The sequence below is a fragment of the Pararge aegeria genome, chromosome 4 (genome assembly GCF_905163445.1).
Source record: "Pararge aegeria chromosome 4, ilParAegt1.1, whole genome shotgun sequence".
Classification (NCBI taxonomy): Eukaryota; Metazoa; Arthropoda; class Insecta; order Lepidoptera; family Nymphalidae; genus Pararge; species Pararge aegeria.
Window position 1 is genome coordinate 19282307 of NC_053183.1, and position 19377 is coordinate 19301683.

General features: G+C 34.8%; 1 protein-coding gene across 2 annotated transcripts in view; it reads left to right on the forward strand.

Annotated features, from left to right (window-relative positions):
* LOC120623449 (neuroligin-4, Y-linked-like) overlaps window positions 1-18360 on the forward strand; it is a 161925-nt gene extending 143565 nt beyond the window's left edge. The window contains exons 7-11 of one of the 2 annotated variants that reach the window (XM_039889482.1): window positions 1046-1136; window positions 6658-6852; window positions 8703-8854; window positions 10852-10970; window positions 17382-18360. In XM_039889482.1, the coding sequence (XP_039745416.1) occupies window positions 1046-1136; window positions 6658-6852; window positions 8703-8854; window positions 10852-10970; window positions 17382-18337 (1513 nt within the window). In that variant the 3' untranslated portion in view covers window positions 18338-18360. The remainder of the gene's footprint in view (window positions 1-1045; window positions 1137-6657; window positions 6853-8702; window positions 8855-10851; window positions 10971-17381) is intronic. The other variant, XM_039889483.1, reaches the window with a different exon arrangement.
* The last annotated feature ends 1017 nt before the right edge of the window (window positions 18361-19377 follow it).

Here is a 19377-nt window from a genome sequence, read left to right on the forward strand (position 1 = left end):
TATTTTTTTATAATTTTTATTAGTGTTTTTACCTAAACTTGGAGGAATTCTACATTTTATAAATTTAAAATGCATAAAAATTTTCAGAATCGACAGGATTTGAACCTGCGACTCTCTGGCAATCGCTGGCAAAATTAAGCTACGGCTCTCCATCATCCATCGATGCTGAAATTAGTATATGCCTTTCACATCAGTCTTATAGCGACTGTAGCGTCATCTAGTAGGAAACGTTGCAGTTTTGATCTTGTTTTTCAAAGGTACATAATAAAATGAGACATGAGTGTGTCTTAGCTTAATTGGAGAAAACGCTCAGGCCGCGATTGCCGGAGAGTCGCAGGTTTAAATCCTGTCGGTTCCGAAAATTTTTATATGCATTTATAAAATTTATCATGTAATTCCGAGAAGTAACGCATGCTTCTATCCAATATAGATCAGTTAGCAAATACCCCACCCCTACCCAATCTGTGAGTTCAAATCAAGCTAGCTCGTCATAAAGTACAAACACTCCGATCTCAATCGATGCTAGACAATATTTTTCTTTTCCTTGTATTTCTTTTGCGGGACGTGTTGAAAGCAGTGTGACTCTCATAATTCATATTTTATCGCATCTCGTAAACCTAGAGGATAATAAAACAATAGGGGAAGATTGCTCGTAAGATAATTTCGGGAAAATAGTGCTTTCGTGTGACATAAAAATTGCTGATCGAAATAACGTGCAGTATTTATGTTTTAAGCTTGAGAAATAATTTGGTGAAGTTATTACGTTATGGTTTATATTGCTACGCTACGCTATATTATATTGTTTTACTTTTTATTCGATTTACACATTTAGTTTCTAGTTATTTGCACTACCCGGAGATACATACAACAAATCTAAAATAATCTAATTTATCAAAACCTCTCAACATTGTTTATACCCATTGTTTGTACCCTGTAAACCATACAAATTCGGGTGTGATATGTGAAAAATGCATAACACCTGAAAACAACTTTGTAAAACAGTGTGCAAAGAAGAACAAAATATTAATACGAGCATTTGTTTCAGAACGTATGTCAGGAATTCCTATGCTTACCACCTGAGTGAAATATTTTACACCATTGTCAACGAGTACACCGACTGGGAAAGAACGGTAGAGGTTTGTTTAATTATACGTAACTTTAAATAAATAGTATCTTTCGTATTGTGACGTATACCCATTTTGCATATACACTGCAGCCAACTATACTGGTGGTACCAATATTAATGGACGAACGAGGTTCCGACGATTGCCAAATGGCGGGATAACCATTTAATAAAAAAGCTTGTTTGAAATAAATAGTTTAGGCAGCAGTGACATCGAATTAATCAGCACTTGGTTAATCAAACTGAGGTCTTCCTACGAGGTTATTTTAATATCGTTCATTTTTTGTTTTTGTATTATTATCCTTATTTTTTTGACGTCAAGGTATATGAAATCACACTGCTTTAAATTTTAGTTTGTCTGGCTACGTCATTATGGGTTCTCCATAAAAGTAGCTACAGACAAATGCCCCGAGTTTATGATCGCCTTGTCATTCCTTATTCTGGGCGTGACTGGATGATAAGTGCCGAAGTCAGTTTGAGGTAGCACGCCGTCAAAACATGTTTTTAGACTGATGGCGATAAGGGGGTGATAGCAGAAAGGTATTCAATAATTGAAAATCAACTAAAACTATAATTATATTTATTAGTCTGTTTTCAAGATAGAAAGCTTCAGAAATCAACGACTACATACATTTGCGTTTATCGTTTAGTAATCTTTCTGTTCCATTGAAAGCTTTAACTATCCTTCCAAGAACATATTTTCCCCTTTTTAGCGGTAAACGTTGCTACAGATACTTTTCTAAAAACTTATCCATTTCATCGAGCGTTAAAGGTAACTTTTTGAGAGAAGAGAACTTGTTTATTATTATTGTTCGAGTTTCCTTTGAATTGGTGTAGCGAAAAAAAGTTTTATGTACGGACCGATAGGGGTGATGTTCACTTTTCGATTTGACCTATTTTAACAATTGTACAAATAAGTCAATATTTTTTGATTGTTTTGGAATCCGTCTTATAAACATTTTACAATAAATAATTATGAAGCTTTAAAAATCTTGGATTATCATCGTCATCATCATTTCAACCGATTGAAGTCCACTGCTGGATATATTTCTTTATAATAATAATAATAATAATTGTCTTTATTGTGTCTCATTTACAACGGATTCTTGTAATCTAAGGAACGGTAACAACTGTGTTAGTTAAAAACTGTGTTACAGCTATTAACGCCCACCTCCGGATTTGCTTAAATACAAAAAGACTAAAACAAAGAAAAATTCAAATATTACAACTAAAACAATACAATTTACAATTTTATAATGTACGTGTTCGTGTATGCGTACGTGTGCGACAGTTTGTTTGGGTTTGTGTATGAGTATCACTCAACATACACGCACGAACACTCATGTTCGTGCGTGTATGTTGACTGATACTTGTGAGTGTTGCGTGTTTTTGTGTATATTTTGCAAGCAAGATCTGCAAAGTTAGTGCCTTTAATTTGAAGTGACTATATTTTCCGTATCAGTATTGGACTTTTGTAGGGAGTTCCAAAATCCGCGGCCCTGGGCCGCTTGATTCCAGCGGCTCCCAGCGACTCCTTTGATGTCTGTCCACCTCGGCCGCCGGGCCGACCAACGCTGCGTTTACCCGTGCGGGTTCGCCATTCCAGCACCTTGGAACTCCAACGTCCATCGGTTCTTCAAGCTATGTGCCACGCCCATTTCCACTTCAGCTTTGCGACTCGCTGAGCTATGTCAGTAACTCTGGCTCTTCTACGGATCTCCTCATTTCTGATTTAATCACTTAGAGATATTCCCAACATTGCTCTCTCCATAGTTCGCCGAGTGATTCTGAGCCTTCTTATATAAGCCCATAGTAAGCGACCTCGTTTCGGATCCGTAAGTCATCCGTGAGTGATGATGTTGAATCTTGGATAGAAGGTACCTATATATTAGATTTTAATATTTATTTGATAAAATAGTAAAATATAAAAATCATCTTAGAAATATCAGTGAAACGTGCTTACAATACATATAATCCAAACCGTTTTAAATTTCAAATTCAAATTCAAATTCAAATCTTTATTTGCGTGATTGCAGGTTAACAAATTTGATCTTATACTAAAACATAACAAGTTACGTGCTACAATCTGCCATTCTATGGCATGCAAATTATAATAACACCTTAATTATAAAATTATTTTTCCAATTTATACAAAATGTCAGAATATTAAGGTGTCAAAAATTATGAAATTAAATTACAATGTCAACTTAAAATTAAATAATGTAAAGTAAACCAAAATATAAACCTAGAAATACAAATTAAATTGTAAATTTGGAGTAAAAAATAAATATTAAAGAAGAAAATGTACGTTAACACTTTCGACTGACTGAAATTTATTGTATAATCGATTTCCCGATTGGTTTTCCATCTTCCAGCGTTATTAGCTATGTCGATACCTCTACGAGGCAGTACATTTATCACGGTGGGTAATTTTTTCAACAGACACGCTACAGAATCGCTCCAATTTGTTATCACTTCTAAGTTTATATTGGAGTAGATCTTTATCAAAGCGTCAGGTGTTGAACCGCCGTTATTTATTATGGCTATCAACATTTATCTGCATTGCTATTAGACGTGGAGTTACTCGAGAACGGTTTTGCTTAGATGGGTTTAATAGATACGGTGCGGCGTTGAAAGAGTAATTGGAAACGCGAAATTGGTTTTTTCTGATAATAAGGGTAGTATACCCTATACCCGATAGGCTAGACTTAGCGATAAGGCCGACATTTGTATCCTCCCACATTCTTGAAGGTTTTGTTATTTTTTTTGTTTTCCTGAATTATGTGGTGTACCAATAAATAAATAAAAACACCAGTCTTAGTTCATCCGATATAAATACAAAATTAGTTAAAAATTGATGCATGTTGACTATAAGGTATTACAGATTCATGATGCATAACCACTCATGTTCCAAAACTTTTTCCTGGAATCAATATTCTGTTTACCGTTTCAATATTCTTTTAATGATTCAGTCTAAGATCATAGCAGTCTAACCTGTAATTGTGGATCTGGCAGTTAAGTAAATCAATTTATATGCCAAGGAGACTCTATCTAAAATAATAAGTGACTTACGTGCTTATCTACTTACGTGCTCTCCAAGGCACGGAGGTGAAAACCACCAAATTTACTCCGCCAGTCGGACACAGATTAAAATAAATAATCCACACCTAAAAATTATCAGCCCGACCCAGAAATCGTAATCAGGTCTTTTATAACATTTTGGAATTTATAACTTCTGAATTTTACCTGACGTCGTCTGATCTGTAGTTACTTTGGCTGCGAATAGTTACCATAATACTGACAAAAATATACCGCAAAGCGATTTAAATTCAAATTCAAAATTTCTTTTCACTTATGAAGCGTTCATACATATATGTACATAATTGTAAAGAGTGGTGAGTGGTGAAGCTACAAGAGTTCCAAACATGCCGGTAATTTTTTGTTATCGCCATCTCACAGTAAAATAATATAAAGCTTTGAATTCACACCCAAGCTTTTTTTATCGTTAACCAATCTTTAACATTATAAAAAAATCGTGCTCAGGGGCGAGTATAAACCGATAAGGGTTATGGATTTGATAAAACCGCCATACGACGAACAAAATAGCCCGCTATTAAATACCACGTAATAACTTACCACCAAGAGATAACTTGTAGATAAATAAATTAGAAAATTTAGATCTAATCTTTCTTAAACATAGTTCAACGGATACATACCACGATAATATTTTGGATTTGTCGATATATCGACCCAGCTGCATGGACCGTGGTCACGACGGGACTGCGTAGGTACGAGATGTCAAGTTGGTAGTCACGGGCAGAATCTGACTATCCGCTTTCGTGACAAATCCAAAATATTATCGTGGTATTTACCCGTTGAACTATATCTAAGAAATGTTGATTAACCACGAAAATCTTAGTTCAAAATCAGATCTAATCCTTTGAGATCACATAGCGAATCGCAAACTATGAATTTATTATATTCTAATAATGTTTTATTTTAGTGCGCAATCTATCTATACTTATAATAAAACTGTAATTGAAAGATTTCTGTAAATTTAATATATTTTGAAAATTTTGACCGGGGGATGCTTTATAATCGATACCGACTCCAAACCAGATTTTTATTTAATTTTTGTCTGTCTGTCTGTCTGTCTGTCTGTCTGTCCAGGCATCACGTGAAAACTACTGAACGGATTCAAATAAAACTTGGTATAGTAGTAGTTGATATTCCGGGTCAATATATAGGCTATTTTTTATCCCGATACACAATAAGTTTCCTCCGGGAAATGAGATGAAAACTTTTATCAATTTTACTTAATATCTCTGTTAAATTTGCACCGATTTTAATCATTCTTTTTTTATTTGAAAGTGTATACTATCAAGCATGTATGGTCTTATTTTAATAAAGATCTGATAAATATTGTCGGAGATAAAGAACATAACTCTTCATAAACAACTGTCAGTCGCAACGCGTATGGGACAGTGATCGAATGCATGCGTACCATCCTACTAATATTATAAATGCGAAAGATTGTGAGGATGGATGTATGTATCAACGAAAATACCACGTAAATAATAGTAGGTATATAGCTACCCATGATGATTATGATGTTAGCATTAGATATATTCTAGTTCTCGATTGACTCATACGCTGACAAAGTCGCGGGAGTCCGCTAGTTACACATAAAATTCAAAATAATGATTGAGATGTTACAATTTGAGTGCTTCATCAAAGCAGCATTGAAATTAAACCAATAATGAACCGTGGTCCGTCCTTAAGCCGTAGTGAATAAAGACCATCCATTTGCTAGACTGGCGAGGGATTTTTAAGGTTTCAATCATATTATACCATAATGACATCGCATTATATTCTCAATGGCAATAAATTTTCCTTTATCATTCAATAATACTACAAATGAATTAAATGAAGCGTCTGATTTGATGTTATATTTTGGAACTCACTATTAAAATACATTATATATCCAGCGGATATCTATCGGTTAATATGATGATGGTGATAGTTTGTTTTATTGAAATTTATTTATAATAAATATATTACGACCGTACCCAAATCGCCATCTAGCCCAAAAGTAAGCGTAGCTTACCCGGCTAAATTTGTTGTGGGCTCTTCTTAGACCAGGGCGCGTTTGGAATCCTCGTAGCTTAAGGTTTAAGCTGGCAAAAGAAGTAATCACCATCCCTTTACAATTATGTAAAAATATATGTATGAACGCTTCATAAGTGCAACATTTTCGATACAAAAAAGGTCTGTTATTCAAAATATTCTTAAATAATAATAAATATATTACGACAGTACACAAATCGCCATCTAGCCCAAAAGTAAGCGTAGCTTGTGTCATGTGTACTAAGATGACTGATGAATATTTTTATGAATAAATACTTAAAATATGTTTGTAAAACATTCTTGTTCATCACACAAATACTTTCCAGTTGTGGGAATCGAACCCACAGCTTTGGACTCAGAAAGCATGGTCGCTGCCCACTGCGCCAACGGCCGTCTTTATATTACAGAATCCAATAAATACAAGGGACGCGACTGTCTCCGCTCTATCCGACGCTCAATACGTAGCCCCTCTGATGCAAAGCGGGGATTTGCTGAGTGGAGGGCCGAGGCCTGCGACAAATGATGAGGAGGGGCCCGGCAGACCTACTCAAACATACTTTTACGTGTTTGACTATCAGACCAGAGATGGGTTTTATCCGCAGGTAATAGAATTCAATAATCTTTTACATTGCTTCAATAAAAAAATGTCTCGTTTGTCAATAGGTTATGGTTTAAGATAAAGACACACGATAGTGTGTCAGCCAAGTTAGAAGCAGCCTAGAATAAGGAACTGGCGAAGCAGCCAAGTTAAATATTGAGCTTCAATTCATACTAAATAATCTGCTTTTAATAAATAATTCTTCTGTTCAAATTTAACAAGTTATTTTTTTTTGAATAGTAAACGTTGTAGCATGTAATTTAAATTTAAAGTTTTAGAAGGTGTTGTATTCTTATAAGTACATTTAAGGATTATCTACAGAACTTGGCACCCAATGAGATATCAATCCTTTTGTCGGTGAAGCCGAGAACCACTCCTATACTTCATTTGGAACTTGGCTATAAATTTTTACATAAATTATATAATAATTTTTTTTCTCAAAATAATTACAAAAAATTTATAACATTTTGTTTATATTACAATCAAAATATAGGTTTTAATTTTGAAACTTTAATAAAAGTTAATTTTCCTAATAATGAGACGTGAAACCCTGAAAATGGGAACTTATTTTCAAGTTATAGGATAATTATGATTTCAAACCGGCGTTAAGAGTTGCGCGGTGCCGCTCTGAGGTGCGGTTAAATCCTGTAATTGACTGTTAACTTTTAATAGCTCGTCTCATATAATCCCATAATGTTATGAATTCTTCGTTATATTACAAACTATTACGTTTTAGCTCTCGTTATTGCCCGCGTTTATTACGGTTTTTCTACAAATCCCGTGGGAAGAATTTGTTTCTGGCAAAAATGTAACCTATGTTTCTCTTACGCCAAAAATCAAGTTAAGTTAAGTAAGGACGAACAAACAAAAAAACGCACTTTCGCATTTACAATAATAACATGAGTATCATAATATTAGAGGGTATAAATGTTCCGGACAATCACATAAAAAATACGTAAAAATAGCGTGCAACATTTTTGCTGGATTAAAAGTTTTTGATTTAAAACTTCATTAAAATTGTGGCAACTTTGAATGGCGTGACGCCATGTGAGTTGAAAATCTAATTAGTCGCAAAACGGATACGCGCTGCTAAAAGTAATATACTTTTACATAAACCATACACACGTTCGTTATAACAATCTCAGTTTGGACGTGGAGTTACACCTTTTGGTTTAATTTAATTAAAATATGTCAAGTAAAGAATTTCGCTGAGGTTTATGATTTTTTATTATTTCTATTGTAAATCAGCCCTTAACTGAAATGAAAATGGCAAAGATCTTCTCAATGTCCGGAGATTGATAAGAGATAGTGAGATACCTCCAACAAGATGGTTTAATGGGTCGAATCACAAATTTGCATTTTGGGCCTGACAAAGAGGACAACAGAGTTAAAGTGCAAATCCTGAATTTAATAGTTTTTCTCAGATAGTTTTAAATGATGGTGCAGTCATGGTAACAGGTTAATCTGTTAGAGTTACACTTTAAATGTTAAATTACGAAAATTAAGCGTAATTTAAGTTCTCAACAATTATTCATTGAAAAGTCATCATCTGCTGAGGATGCTCCGAGCGGGTACATTTCCGAAGATCTGTTTTGTGTGGAATCTAAGGATTGAAAGAATTATAAATTACACCATACTGATTCTGTATAGCAAATTAAGCTTAGTTTTCATAATTTATCATGGATTTCCGCAAAGTACCTGCACACAAACATTTTCCAGTCGTGGGAATCGAACCCACGGCCTTGCACTCAGAAAGCAGGGTCGCTGCAAACTGCGCCAATCGGCCGTCAAATTTGATTTGATTTGATTGATTGTATAGATGAAGATTGTAATTCGTTCTTTCTGTTTCTCAAGAGAATGGGAGCAGTTCACGGTGAAGAACTGCCATACATATTCGGCGCACCGATAGTGGAAGGTTTCGGTCATTTTCCCGAAAACTACACAAAGTTCGAGACGGCGTTATCTGAGTCCATAATGCTCTTGGTGGCTAACTTTGCGAAGACCGGGTGAGTAAACAATCTTTACCAGGACATTTCTATTTATTGAACCAACTTTGTCCCCAATATTTGACACCAATTTATGTCTCGGGTTCAGTATCTGTGCTTAGAGCGAAATATCGTTGGTGACATTTGACGTGTTTGTGCTATTTTCATTTTGTAAAAGAATATTTTCTCGGTGCAGAAATTATTCTTTTACAAAGTGAAAATAGCACAAATATACATATATACACATATGTACAGGATTTTTTGGTCTTGATGATTATTATAGATGATTAATTTGGTATAATTGTTAGCACAAAAATTAAAATAAATAAAATATCAATTGTCCATGTCCTGTAGAAAATTATACAAAAAAAAAATAACTAGAAATCAATAGCTACAAATATTATAATATTTGTATCTGTATTTTGAAGTTATTATACAAACACGAGGATGATCGCTCGTTTATAAACCGATTTGTACAAAATAATTATCGAGAATTATTTGATGAAAAAGTTTAAAACAAAAGTTTGTTTTAAAAAATCAAATTAAAAAATGTTTTATTCATGTAGACTTTATCACACGTAGACATTATCCATTCTTTTTAAAAAATGTTTTATTCATGTAGACTTTATCACATGTAGACATTATCCATAAATATAATATGTTACCATTATTATGTTTTGCATTTGTTATGTTGATTGTGATAGCTCCATTATTTTACTTCAAACTAAAGCTAGGAGGATTCCAAACAAGCCCTGGTCTAAAAAGAGGCCGCAACAAACTTAGCCGGGGTTTTTTTGCTATCACCATCTCACAGTCGAATTAATATTTAGCTATGAAGTTAGAGAAAATCATAACCAAGCTTTTTTATCATTCTTGTAATATAATCGTTTTTTTCTATAAACTTAGGTTTATATAAACATTGAAGTAATAGTGATTTCATCTGGTAATTTTTTATAAAATGATATACAATTACCTTTAAATAACTGCTAATCTTATGCAGGCATTATATTAAAATTGTTACAGTCCACTGTCTATTTAAATTTAGTTATATTTTTATGTATTGATTGTGCACCGTCATAATTTTAACTTCTTTAAATTTATCTTTTGAAGACTCTTTGACATATTTTATATATTGCACGAGCAGCCCTGTTCTGCAGGCAAAAAAATAACCAATATCTAATATTGGGGTAATAGTATGCATTACCCCAGAATATTAGTTTTTGCAACGAATGATAAAATTAATTATCTGCACCTATCGAAATATCAGAAGAAGCAAAGATTAAATATTAAATGTATGAAAAAATATCATCGGCAACCAGGGTAAAGCAAAATTAATGGGAAGTTTTCGGAAGATTTCCATACCAAATGAAATAGAAATACGCAAATTATTAACCCAATTTTTTTGGTTAAAGTTTTTACAAACATACACATCTCAATCTAATTGACCTGGAATAATTAAAGAGTCTGTCCAGTTTACAATAAATACGTATAAAATATATATTTTTTTAAATTACCCGTTATTAGGATTTACGGTAAACGAGTACGAGTAATTTTGTTATTTTAGATATGTTTTATATTTATGCTTCGCGTAAGCATAAATATAAGACATATGTAAAATAACAAAATTAGCACACAAAATTATAAGCATACGATAGAAATGATATGTATTTCTGGTGATGTAAGCTATGCATGGTTTAACAATCAAACAGATATGCTGCAGTTTATTACACCCTATTCTCGACAGCCGGTTGGCACAGTGGGCAGCGAGCCTTCTTTCTGAGCTCGAGGTCGTGGGTTCGATTCCCACAACTGGAAATTGTTAGTGTGATGAACACGGCCGTTTTAAAGTGTCTGGGTGTTATCTCTATATTCTAAGTATTATATTCATAAAAATATTCATCAGCTATCTTAGTACCCATAAAAAAAGTTATGCTTACTTTGGGGCTAGATGGCGATGTGTGTATTATCGTAGTGTATTTAGTTATTATTCTACAATATTAACCATCAATTGTCTACAGTAACCCGAACGATAACGCGCGTCAAGAGGCCTTCCTCCCGGCGTCGAGGGAGAGGAACAAGTTCCGCGGTGTGAACTGGGAGGAGTACGACTCGACGCACCAGAAGTACCTCGAAATAGGTCAGTACACTTGAAAGGGTACAGAAAGATGTCGTGCCTTGGAAAAATACTATTCTGCGGAGTCATAGTTCAGTGATCATACAGTAGAACGTTCACATTAACTATTGTTTATTTATTAGCTCAGCATTGTATTTTGATTTTTAGGTGGACATTTTGCTTAAATACAGGTACTATGGCATGTACACTTCAATCTTGTTTGGAGATTTGAGTTACAATTGCATGTTTTTTTTTTTTTTTTGCTTTTTCTTTTATTAAAAGATTAGTATTGCTTCGTTTTATACGAAAGAAAGGAAATAATGATGATTTAATTCATACATACTTACTTTCTTGGTTATTATAGTTTGACGAGAGGCGATGAAATTGAGCTTAATCAAATAAATATCTTAACCCCCTCTTACTGTAGGAGAAGACCCGTACCCTGTGGTGGGCCGGTAATGGGTGGATATAATGATGATGATAATGAAATAAATATAAAACTAAGGCCATCTTAGTGCGAGTTATATTGATTCACTGTAAGATTGCTATACTGTGGTTATTCCGTGGTAGAAAAGATGTGCCTTATCGTGCAAATGTTCGCGGCGCCAACGACTGAGTCGATCTGCATTTTATTGATAACAGACTATCTACTAATGGTCTTTGACAGATCACACTAACTTAGAAATATTTTTCTTTCGACAAAAATCTTTAAGGGTTATTTTTAGGTCTTCAGTTGGTTGTACGAATTTGACCTCATTCGAAAGTTATATAGATGACCAATTTAGAGTAGTTTTTAGAAGTAATATAGCTTTTTCTGACAGCTCGTGCGGTAAGTACAACCGCCAAGCCTATATCTACCGCCAAGCAGTACTGTAGCTGTGCGGTCCAGTCTGAAGGTGCATGTGCCTTAACACCTACGCCTTAGGTCGTTGGACCTAGGGCGGCAATTGTAGGACTTGTTCTTAACATGCTCTGTGAAGGGTGGCTTTCATCATTGGGCCATCCGCGGGGTTTTAGCCTTATGCTTTGGAGAGCACAATAAGCCGTCCGTTTTAGTGCTTCTCATTCTCATTCATTCATTATTTTTAAGTATAAGTACTTAAAAATAATCGGTTAGTGAATAATAAATAAATAAATACACTACGACTCGCTTCCTCATATAGTCTTGGTCGTCTCAATGTGGTTTTTTAAAATTGTAATAATGTAACCCGAAGAAAACTATTCTTATTACATAAAAATAAAATAAAGATAAATAATTACATCTTTATCATAATTAAGTCAAAGACAAACTTAGGACTATCTATCGAATCGAAAATAACGCGGATGAAATCGCGCGGCGCAGCCAGTTTTCTATATATTTCACTGTAAAAATACTTAAAATCGATCCAGAAGTGTCGAACTTTCGGGTACAAGGAAATAGACAAAAAAAACCTTCCTGTTTATAATATAATATGAGTTCGTATTACTAAGGAAGTATGAATATGGTTCATATCACCTAGTTGTGCCAAGGTACAGTTTCCAAAAGTGCGTGACAAACGTTCGTATAACGAATGCTCTAACACGAATGTTTGAATGCTCCTGTTGAGTACCACCCATTACTGACAAGCTAAATCGCTTAACGCTGCCGCTTTGTCGGTAGGGTTGGAAATAGGTCAGTACACTTGGAAGGATACAAAAATATGCCATACGCGAGGGAAATACTATTTTGCACAGTCTTACATTCCTTCCTAGATACAGTTACCGTGGACATTATCTGCGCGACTTTATTATTTTCCCATTTTCTGTGGAATAAAATAAAACCTATTTTTTGTCGACATTTTGACGAAATTCTTGTCGCAGTATGTTGTTATCGGTATCAGCTAGTGTGCAAAGACCTAGGTTCTTTTCCTGGCTAGGAGCAATTGGTAATCTATAATTTCAGAATTTTCTCTGGTCTGTCTATCAGGGTGGTAACTAGCCAATAGTAGGTGGTAGTTACCACTCTACCGTTCTACTTGCCGCCACCAAGCGATCAAACGTTCTGAACTGCTGCATAGACACTGATAAATGGTATGGGTTAGCCCGCTATCATCTTACACAGCATAATTTTTAACCACCAAGTAAGACTGGAGTCAAGAAAGTGGAATAAAAGAAACAAGACAGTATTTTCAAAATTTGGAACCTGAGGAACAAACAGTGAAGGAGACGTGTCGATAGATGTGTCGAGAGACACACACATTTTAAATTTATATTAATTGGGCTTGCTATCGTTTAAAATGAATTAATATACTACGTCAATATACACATCGCCAGCCCCAAAGTAAGCAAAATTCAAAATTCATCAATTTCAAGTAGGCCTACTTTGTAGGCACTTTTGAAACGTCAAGTATGTATATTTGTAGTGACTCTACCATCGGTTCTAAAAGCAGATTCTACCGAGAAGAGCCGGCAAGAAACCTGAGTAGTTACTCTTAATTTTCTATATCTGCGGGAGATGAGAGCGTAGCTTGTGGTGTTGGTACTAAGATGACTGATGAATATTTTTATTAATAATATACATAAACACTACACAAATAAACACCGATACACTGAAAAACATTTATGTTCATCACACAAACATTTCTCCAGTTGTGGGAATCGAACCCACAGCCTTGGAATCAGAAATCAGAGTCGCTGCCCACTGCGACAATCAGCCATCAAAATAATGACATGGTAATACGGCTCGTTTAAAATCGTATTAACATTTAGAAATTAGTGGCATAAAATTAGTTTCATGACATTAACTTCAACAATTTCACATGTAATCCTAATTTCACAATACATTAATTACAAAATTAGAAATTTAACGTGAAATTGTTTTCGATATGAATGTCATAAAACTAATTTTTAACCACTGATTTCATAATTGAATCCTACGCTGTAGTAATTTCGAATTCACTTAGAATCGTGGCTTATCGCAGATACAGACATACATTTTATAGATAACAACCTCTCACCTGATGGTCTGAAATTACTGATGTAGTCTCAGAAGAAGTACTTGTAAAATAGTACTAGCTTTTGCTCTTATGTCATTAGCATAGGGAGTCAATTTATTTCTATTATGAAAACTTTACAATGAATAATTGTTAAGTATAAGTTGTACTTATCAATTATTCATTGTAAAGTCAACATCTCCTGAGGATGCTCCGGTTCTGGAGCGAAACGTGCGTAGAGGATATATTGCCGAAGATCTGTTTGGTGTGGAGTATAAGGATTGAAGAAATTATAAATTACACCATACAGATTCTTCTGCTGTTCGCGGAGTATAGCAAATTAAGCTTAATTTTCATAATATACTTTGGATTTCCGTAACGCCTGCTTTTTCCAAATTTATTTCTACACAATATGAAAACTGTATGTTTGTTACGTTTTTAATAAGTTTGATCTTTAATTAAATTTAAAATGATTTGACGGAAACGTTTTTACTTATTCTTTATATAAAAACACAATACTTTTATGTTTTATACCTAAAAATTAATAGCCTAAAAAAAAAGATGCAGAGTTACTTGTTTTGTTGATATTGCCACGGAATCAAAACAAACGCGCCTAGTATTCTATATATTTCAAATTTCATGTGTAATTTTGGATACTACTTAGCATATCTAACGTATCCCGACACTCAGTAGCTACTCGGTAATACTCGTAATTTGTATGCAAAGTTATTTTTCGGTAAGGCCACGCCATTAAAATGTAAATTTATTTTCAGAGGCAAAACGCTGACTGTCTTTTTTATAATATCACACCCCACCCTTAAATATATTCCTTTGTTAGGTGAAATCCAGATAAAGAGTCGCCAAACAGTATATATAAACCCTTTGGTTGATAAAGTACTTTAGAATACACGAAAGTATTTGTATCCAGTATCTATGTACCTATATCATCCCATTTACATTAAATAATTATAATTCCCCCTCGGAAAATAATTATAACAAAACTCAATAACTCCATATCTGCCTTACTTTATGCCAAGAGAGTGCCAATTCCTATAAGTAACTAAAATCTGTAACTCTATATCTGGAATATATAATTATACAGCATGTAACTGAATTATGAAATACTTTTGAAGAGTGTATAAGTATATTACATAAGGAATCACCCTGTAAAAATATTAAATAAAAAGAAGCATGTTTATATTTTCAGAAAACGAATTCAAAACATCGTAAGTACTTTTGACAACCCTATTGAAAACAAAAAGCCAACACGTACATAGTACCTACACTACGCGTGGCGTACCTAATAAAGTCACAGGAGTTATTTGATTTTAATTTCGCATGTGATGTTAGGGATGTATCTCGTTTCTCTCAGTAAAAAATATGGCAGTGGTTTATTCAAAAACTATTAGCGTTTCGGTTTCACTGATTAGGATAGTCTCAAAAACAGCACATAATGTACCTTTAGAGCGTGTGAAGTTTTCATTTACACGTTATATATGCCCTAATTACCCCCGCTTGACCACCAACATATAAGACCACAGCGCCAGGTAGTCTTCAAATGATGACCAGGAGATGGCACCATTATTATATGATTATTATTTCTTATTTCCATATTATTTCGAACAGTATACCCAAATTTATTGTTTCTAAAGTAGTTATTGACAGATCCAGCAGATGCCACTGAAAATGAACCTGTAGTCCTACCCACTGGGCTATCAAAGCTTTTACCATTTACATTAATATAAAACATAAATATTGGATAGAAGCAGGCGTTACTTTGCAGAAATCAATTATATATTATGAAAATTAAGCTTAATTTGCTATACTCCGCGAACAGTTTTTTTTTTAAGATTTTGGATCTGATATTAATATGATTTGGAATGACATTTAACTGCTTACATTGCTGATTAAATCAAATATATTCGCGGATTATAGCAAATTAAGCTTAATTTTTGATAATAACACATAAATCTTAAAATGACGAAAAGTGAAAGCATACCCAAACAAATTAACTCACTTAAGATGGTAGCAGGCTAACCCTTTAGATCTACGATAGTTATATTTAACCCATACCGCTATGGTTTCTACGCGACACCCTTAAATCACTCGGCGGCATTTCTTTGCTGGTAGGTTGGTAACTTGCCATGGCCGATGCCTCTCATAAGAGTAGGCAGGAGAAAAATCTAAATTGCCCCGCAGGGAACGAACCCGGGAACTCCCACTGATAACAACAGCGCTCCCCGTTGCGCCAAGGAGGTTGTCAAAACTAACCACTGCGTTAGATTGGCCAGCAACCAAAACCAAAGCTACGAGGATTCCAAACACCCTATATTTATAAACCAACTAGTTGCCGCTCGCGTCCTCGTTTATTAAGGCTTCTTACAAATCCCGTGGGAATTTCATTTCATTTCCTGGGATAAAGAGCCTATGTTACTCTCCGTCCCTTCAACTAAATCCATGCCAAAATTCAAGTAAATTGTTGGCTTAGTTAGGGCGTAAATGTTGGACAAACAAACACACTGCGCATTTATAATATTAGTAAGGACACTTAAGGAGACGCCAAAAATAAACTTAGAATAAACATAACATAACTAGCGAGTTCATATTAAAATACGAGTATCCCACAATACACCTATTTCACTTTCCCGATTCGGAAAGCATTAAAACATTTCTAATGAACGTGCGCTAAAAAACTTCATTTCAAAAAAACTTCATTTAATTGTAGTAAAGAATAAAATTTGAAAAAAAAAAACAAAATTCAAAATTCATTTTCATTCACTGGAAAATGTTTGTGTGATGAGCATGAATGTTTTTCAGTGTCTGGGTGTTTATATATATATTTTAAAGTATTTATGTATATTATTCATAAAAATATTCATCAGTCATCTTAGTACCCATAACACAAGCTACGCTTACTTTGGGGCTAGGTGGCGATATGTGTATTGTCGTAGTATATTTATTTATTATTATTATTTATTTATTTCAAGTAGGCCTAGTTTATAAGCACTTTTGAAACGTCGAGTCAGTCTGTTTGTAGTGACTCTACCACCTGTTCGGCAAGCAGATTCCACTGAGAAGAGCCGGCAAGAAACTTGGCAGATTGCTCTTTTCCATCATCATTTTATAGTTTAACAATCTTAAGACTTTTTCTGTTTTGTGAGAGATTAGAGTGTGACAGAGTGGCCTGCTTCCAACCTTAACGACAAGGCCTGTCGTTAAGGAATTCATCAATCGTGTAGTAACCACGATTTGATAAATGTGTTTTAATATATTGCTTAAACTTAGGTAAAGGTAGATCTAATATTACCTTCGGTATCATGTTATACCACAACCACAAAAGATTTATGTACATTTCTCAGACGATATGCAGTTATCACTAATTTATGTCGATTGTTTATATCGACTTTTTGTTTACATATTACTTATGTTTTGTTTAACAAAGATTATTTTATTATAATAATTAAGATTTTCTTTCCTTCAACAGGCATGAAACCACGGATGAAGAACCATTTCCGAGCACATCAACTCTCGGTTTGGTTACGCCTCGTGCCCGAACTCCACAGAGCGGGGATGGAAGACGTCGCCGCACGCCACAACCTGTTCAGAAATCACAACGAGCAAGATCTATACGAAGGTATCGTCAGACCGGATCCGTTGGCGCGGAACGCCGATAACGATCCGATAAGGCGGAACGGCACCGCCTACTCTGATACAGCCTTAACCACAGTCGATTCTATATTAGCGACTTGCGCTACTATCATACCAACCAGAGACCTGCAGGCTCTCAATACAACCGATAACACTTTAGCCAATTTGGAGGCCGCAGGCTATGCGGCGTATTCCACAGCGCTCAGCGTAACGATCGCTATTGGATGCTCGTTACTTATATTAAACGTTCTCATATTCGCCGGGGTGTATTACCAAAGAGACAAGTCGAGGTCGCGAGGAAAACAGCAACGGTTCAACGAGAAACACTTTGAAACAATATCAGGAAAACACTCCCATTATCATATCGACCCGAACATAGCCCCCAGCTTAGTTGTGGACATCGAACGGCAGAATAGAAAGAAAATGATGGACGCTAGCATTTCGAATTTGAACTTTAAGGGCCCGTTAGACGGTCCAAAATCCCCGAGCCCCACGCTGAGTATAGATAATATGATGTTGCCAAGTAAATTGGGCAGTCGGAATAGCAGTTTCAGGTTGCCAAATGTTAGCTATCCCCAAGTGGGAAGTTACGCAACGTTGCCCAAGAATTTGAACCAATTTAGTAATTCCCCGCCGATGCAGGACTTGAGACAGAAGTATCCTCCAAATGGTTCGGCTAACTCTCCTGGTAGGGAAGATACTTCTAGAGCTCCTCACGCAACTCTGAGAAGGGGAAAATCTCTTCACTCCTCTAGTCTTCCGCAAGCAGCAATCGATGAAATGAGAGTGTGACGTTTAAACTAATAAGGACTTTTCTAAAGTATTAAATTAATGAAGTGTAAATAAATGTATGAGAATGTTTTTTTAGAGATGGACGTTATTGATTCTCTCAGTCGCAGTAAATACTGTTTTTAAATAAATTATGAAATATACCGTTTTTGCATTTTTAATTCCCACCTTAGTATTTAAAAACGAAGCTCTCAAAAAGGGTTAACTAGAATAAAAAAATAAATAATAATAAATATACTAAGACAATTGACACACCGCCCTCTACCTAAGTTTTCCAGTTATGGGAATCGAACCTACGGCCTTGGGCTCAGAAAGCAGGGTGCCTACTGTCAAATGAAGAATGTCCTTTATATAGTTTGAAGTTTAAACTTCTCCCTTAAAATTTAATTAGTTAAATGTGACTTCCATAGCAGGTTAAATAACAGGTTAGCCCGCTACCATCGTAGACTGCATCATTACCTAACACTAGGTGAGATTGCAGTCAAGGGCTAAAATATTTTAGTTTAATAAAATAATAAAAAAATCGAATGATTTTTGTGTAGCATTATTTTAACGTATTGGTTTTTTGTGTAAAATTGCACGCATTTGTGAATTTATAAGTATAAACGAAGTGCGAATCTTAAAACGTATGTTTTATTCTTACGCGCTTAGCCTTAAGCTCGAGCTAAAGTTCTATAGAATAAAAGAAATAAAAATGAAGCCACTTTGTTCGATGAAGTCAGTTTCCGAGAAATGGAAACTGCCCGTAGAAGTTAAGCTCACAAAAATATTTTTTTATCGCAGCAGAGGAAGATGAAAACAAGTAACTTATCTAATACTAATATGAAAAAATATGTTGGACATACAAACACATTAGGCACAAAACTATAACGGTTAAGAACTTTCTTCCCCAACAGTAAATTATGTGGCCCCTATTTAGTAACGGGTCGTAGAATACTATGTCCAAGAGGTCATAACAAGACATCATGTCATATAAACATCTAAGGGACGCTATTGGGTATATTTGAGCAGTTTCACATTTTTATAGGCCTCTATAAGAACTC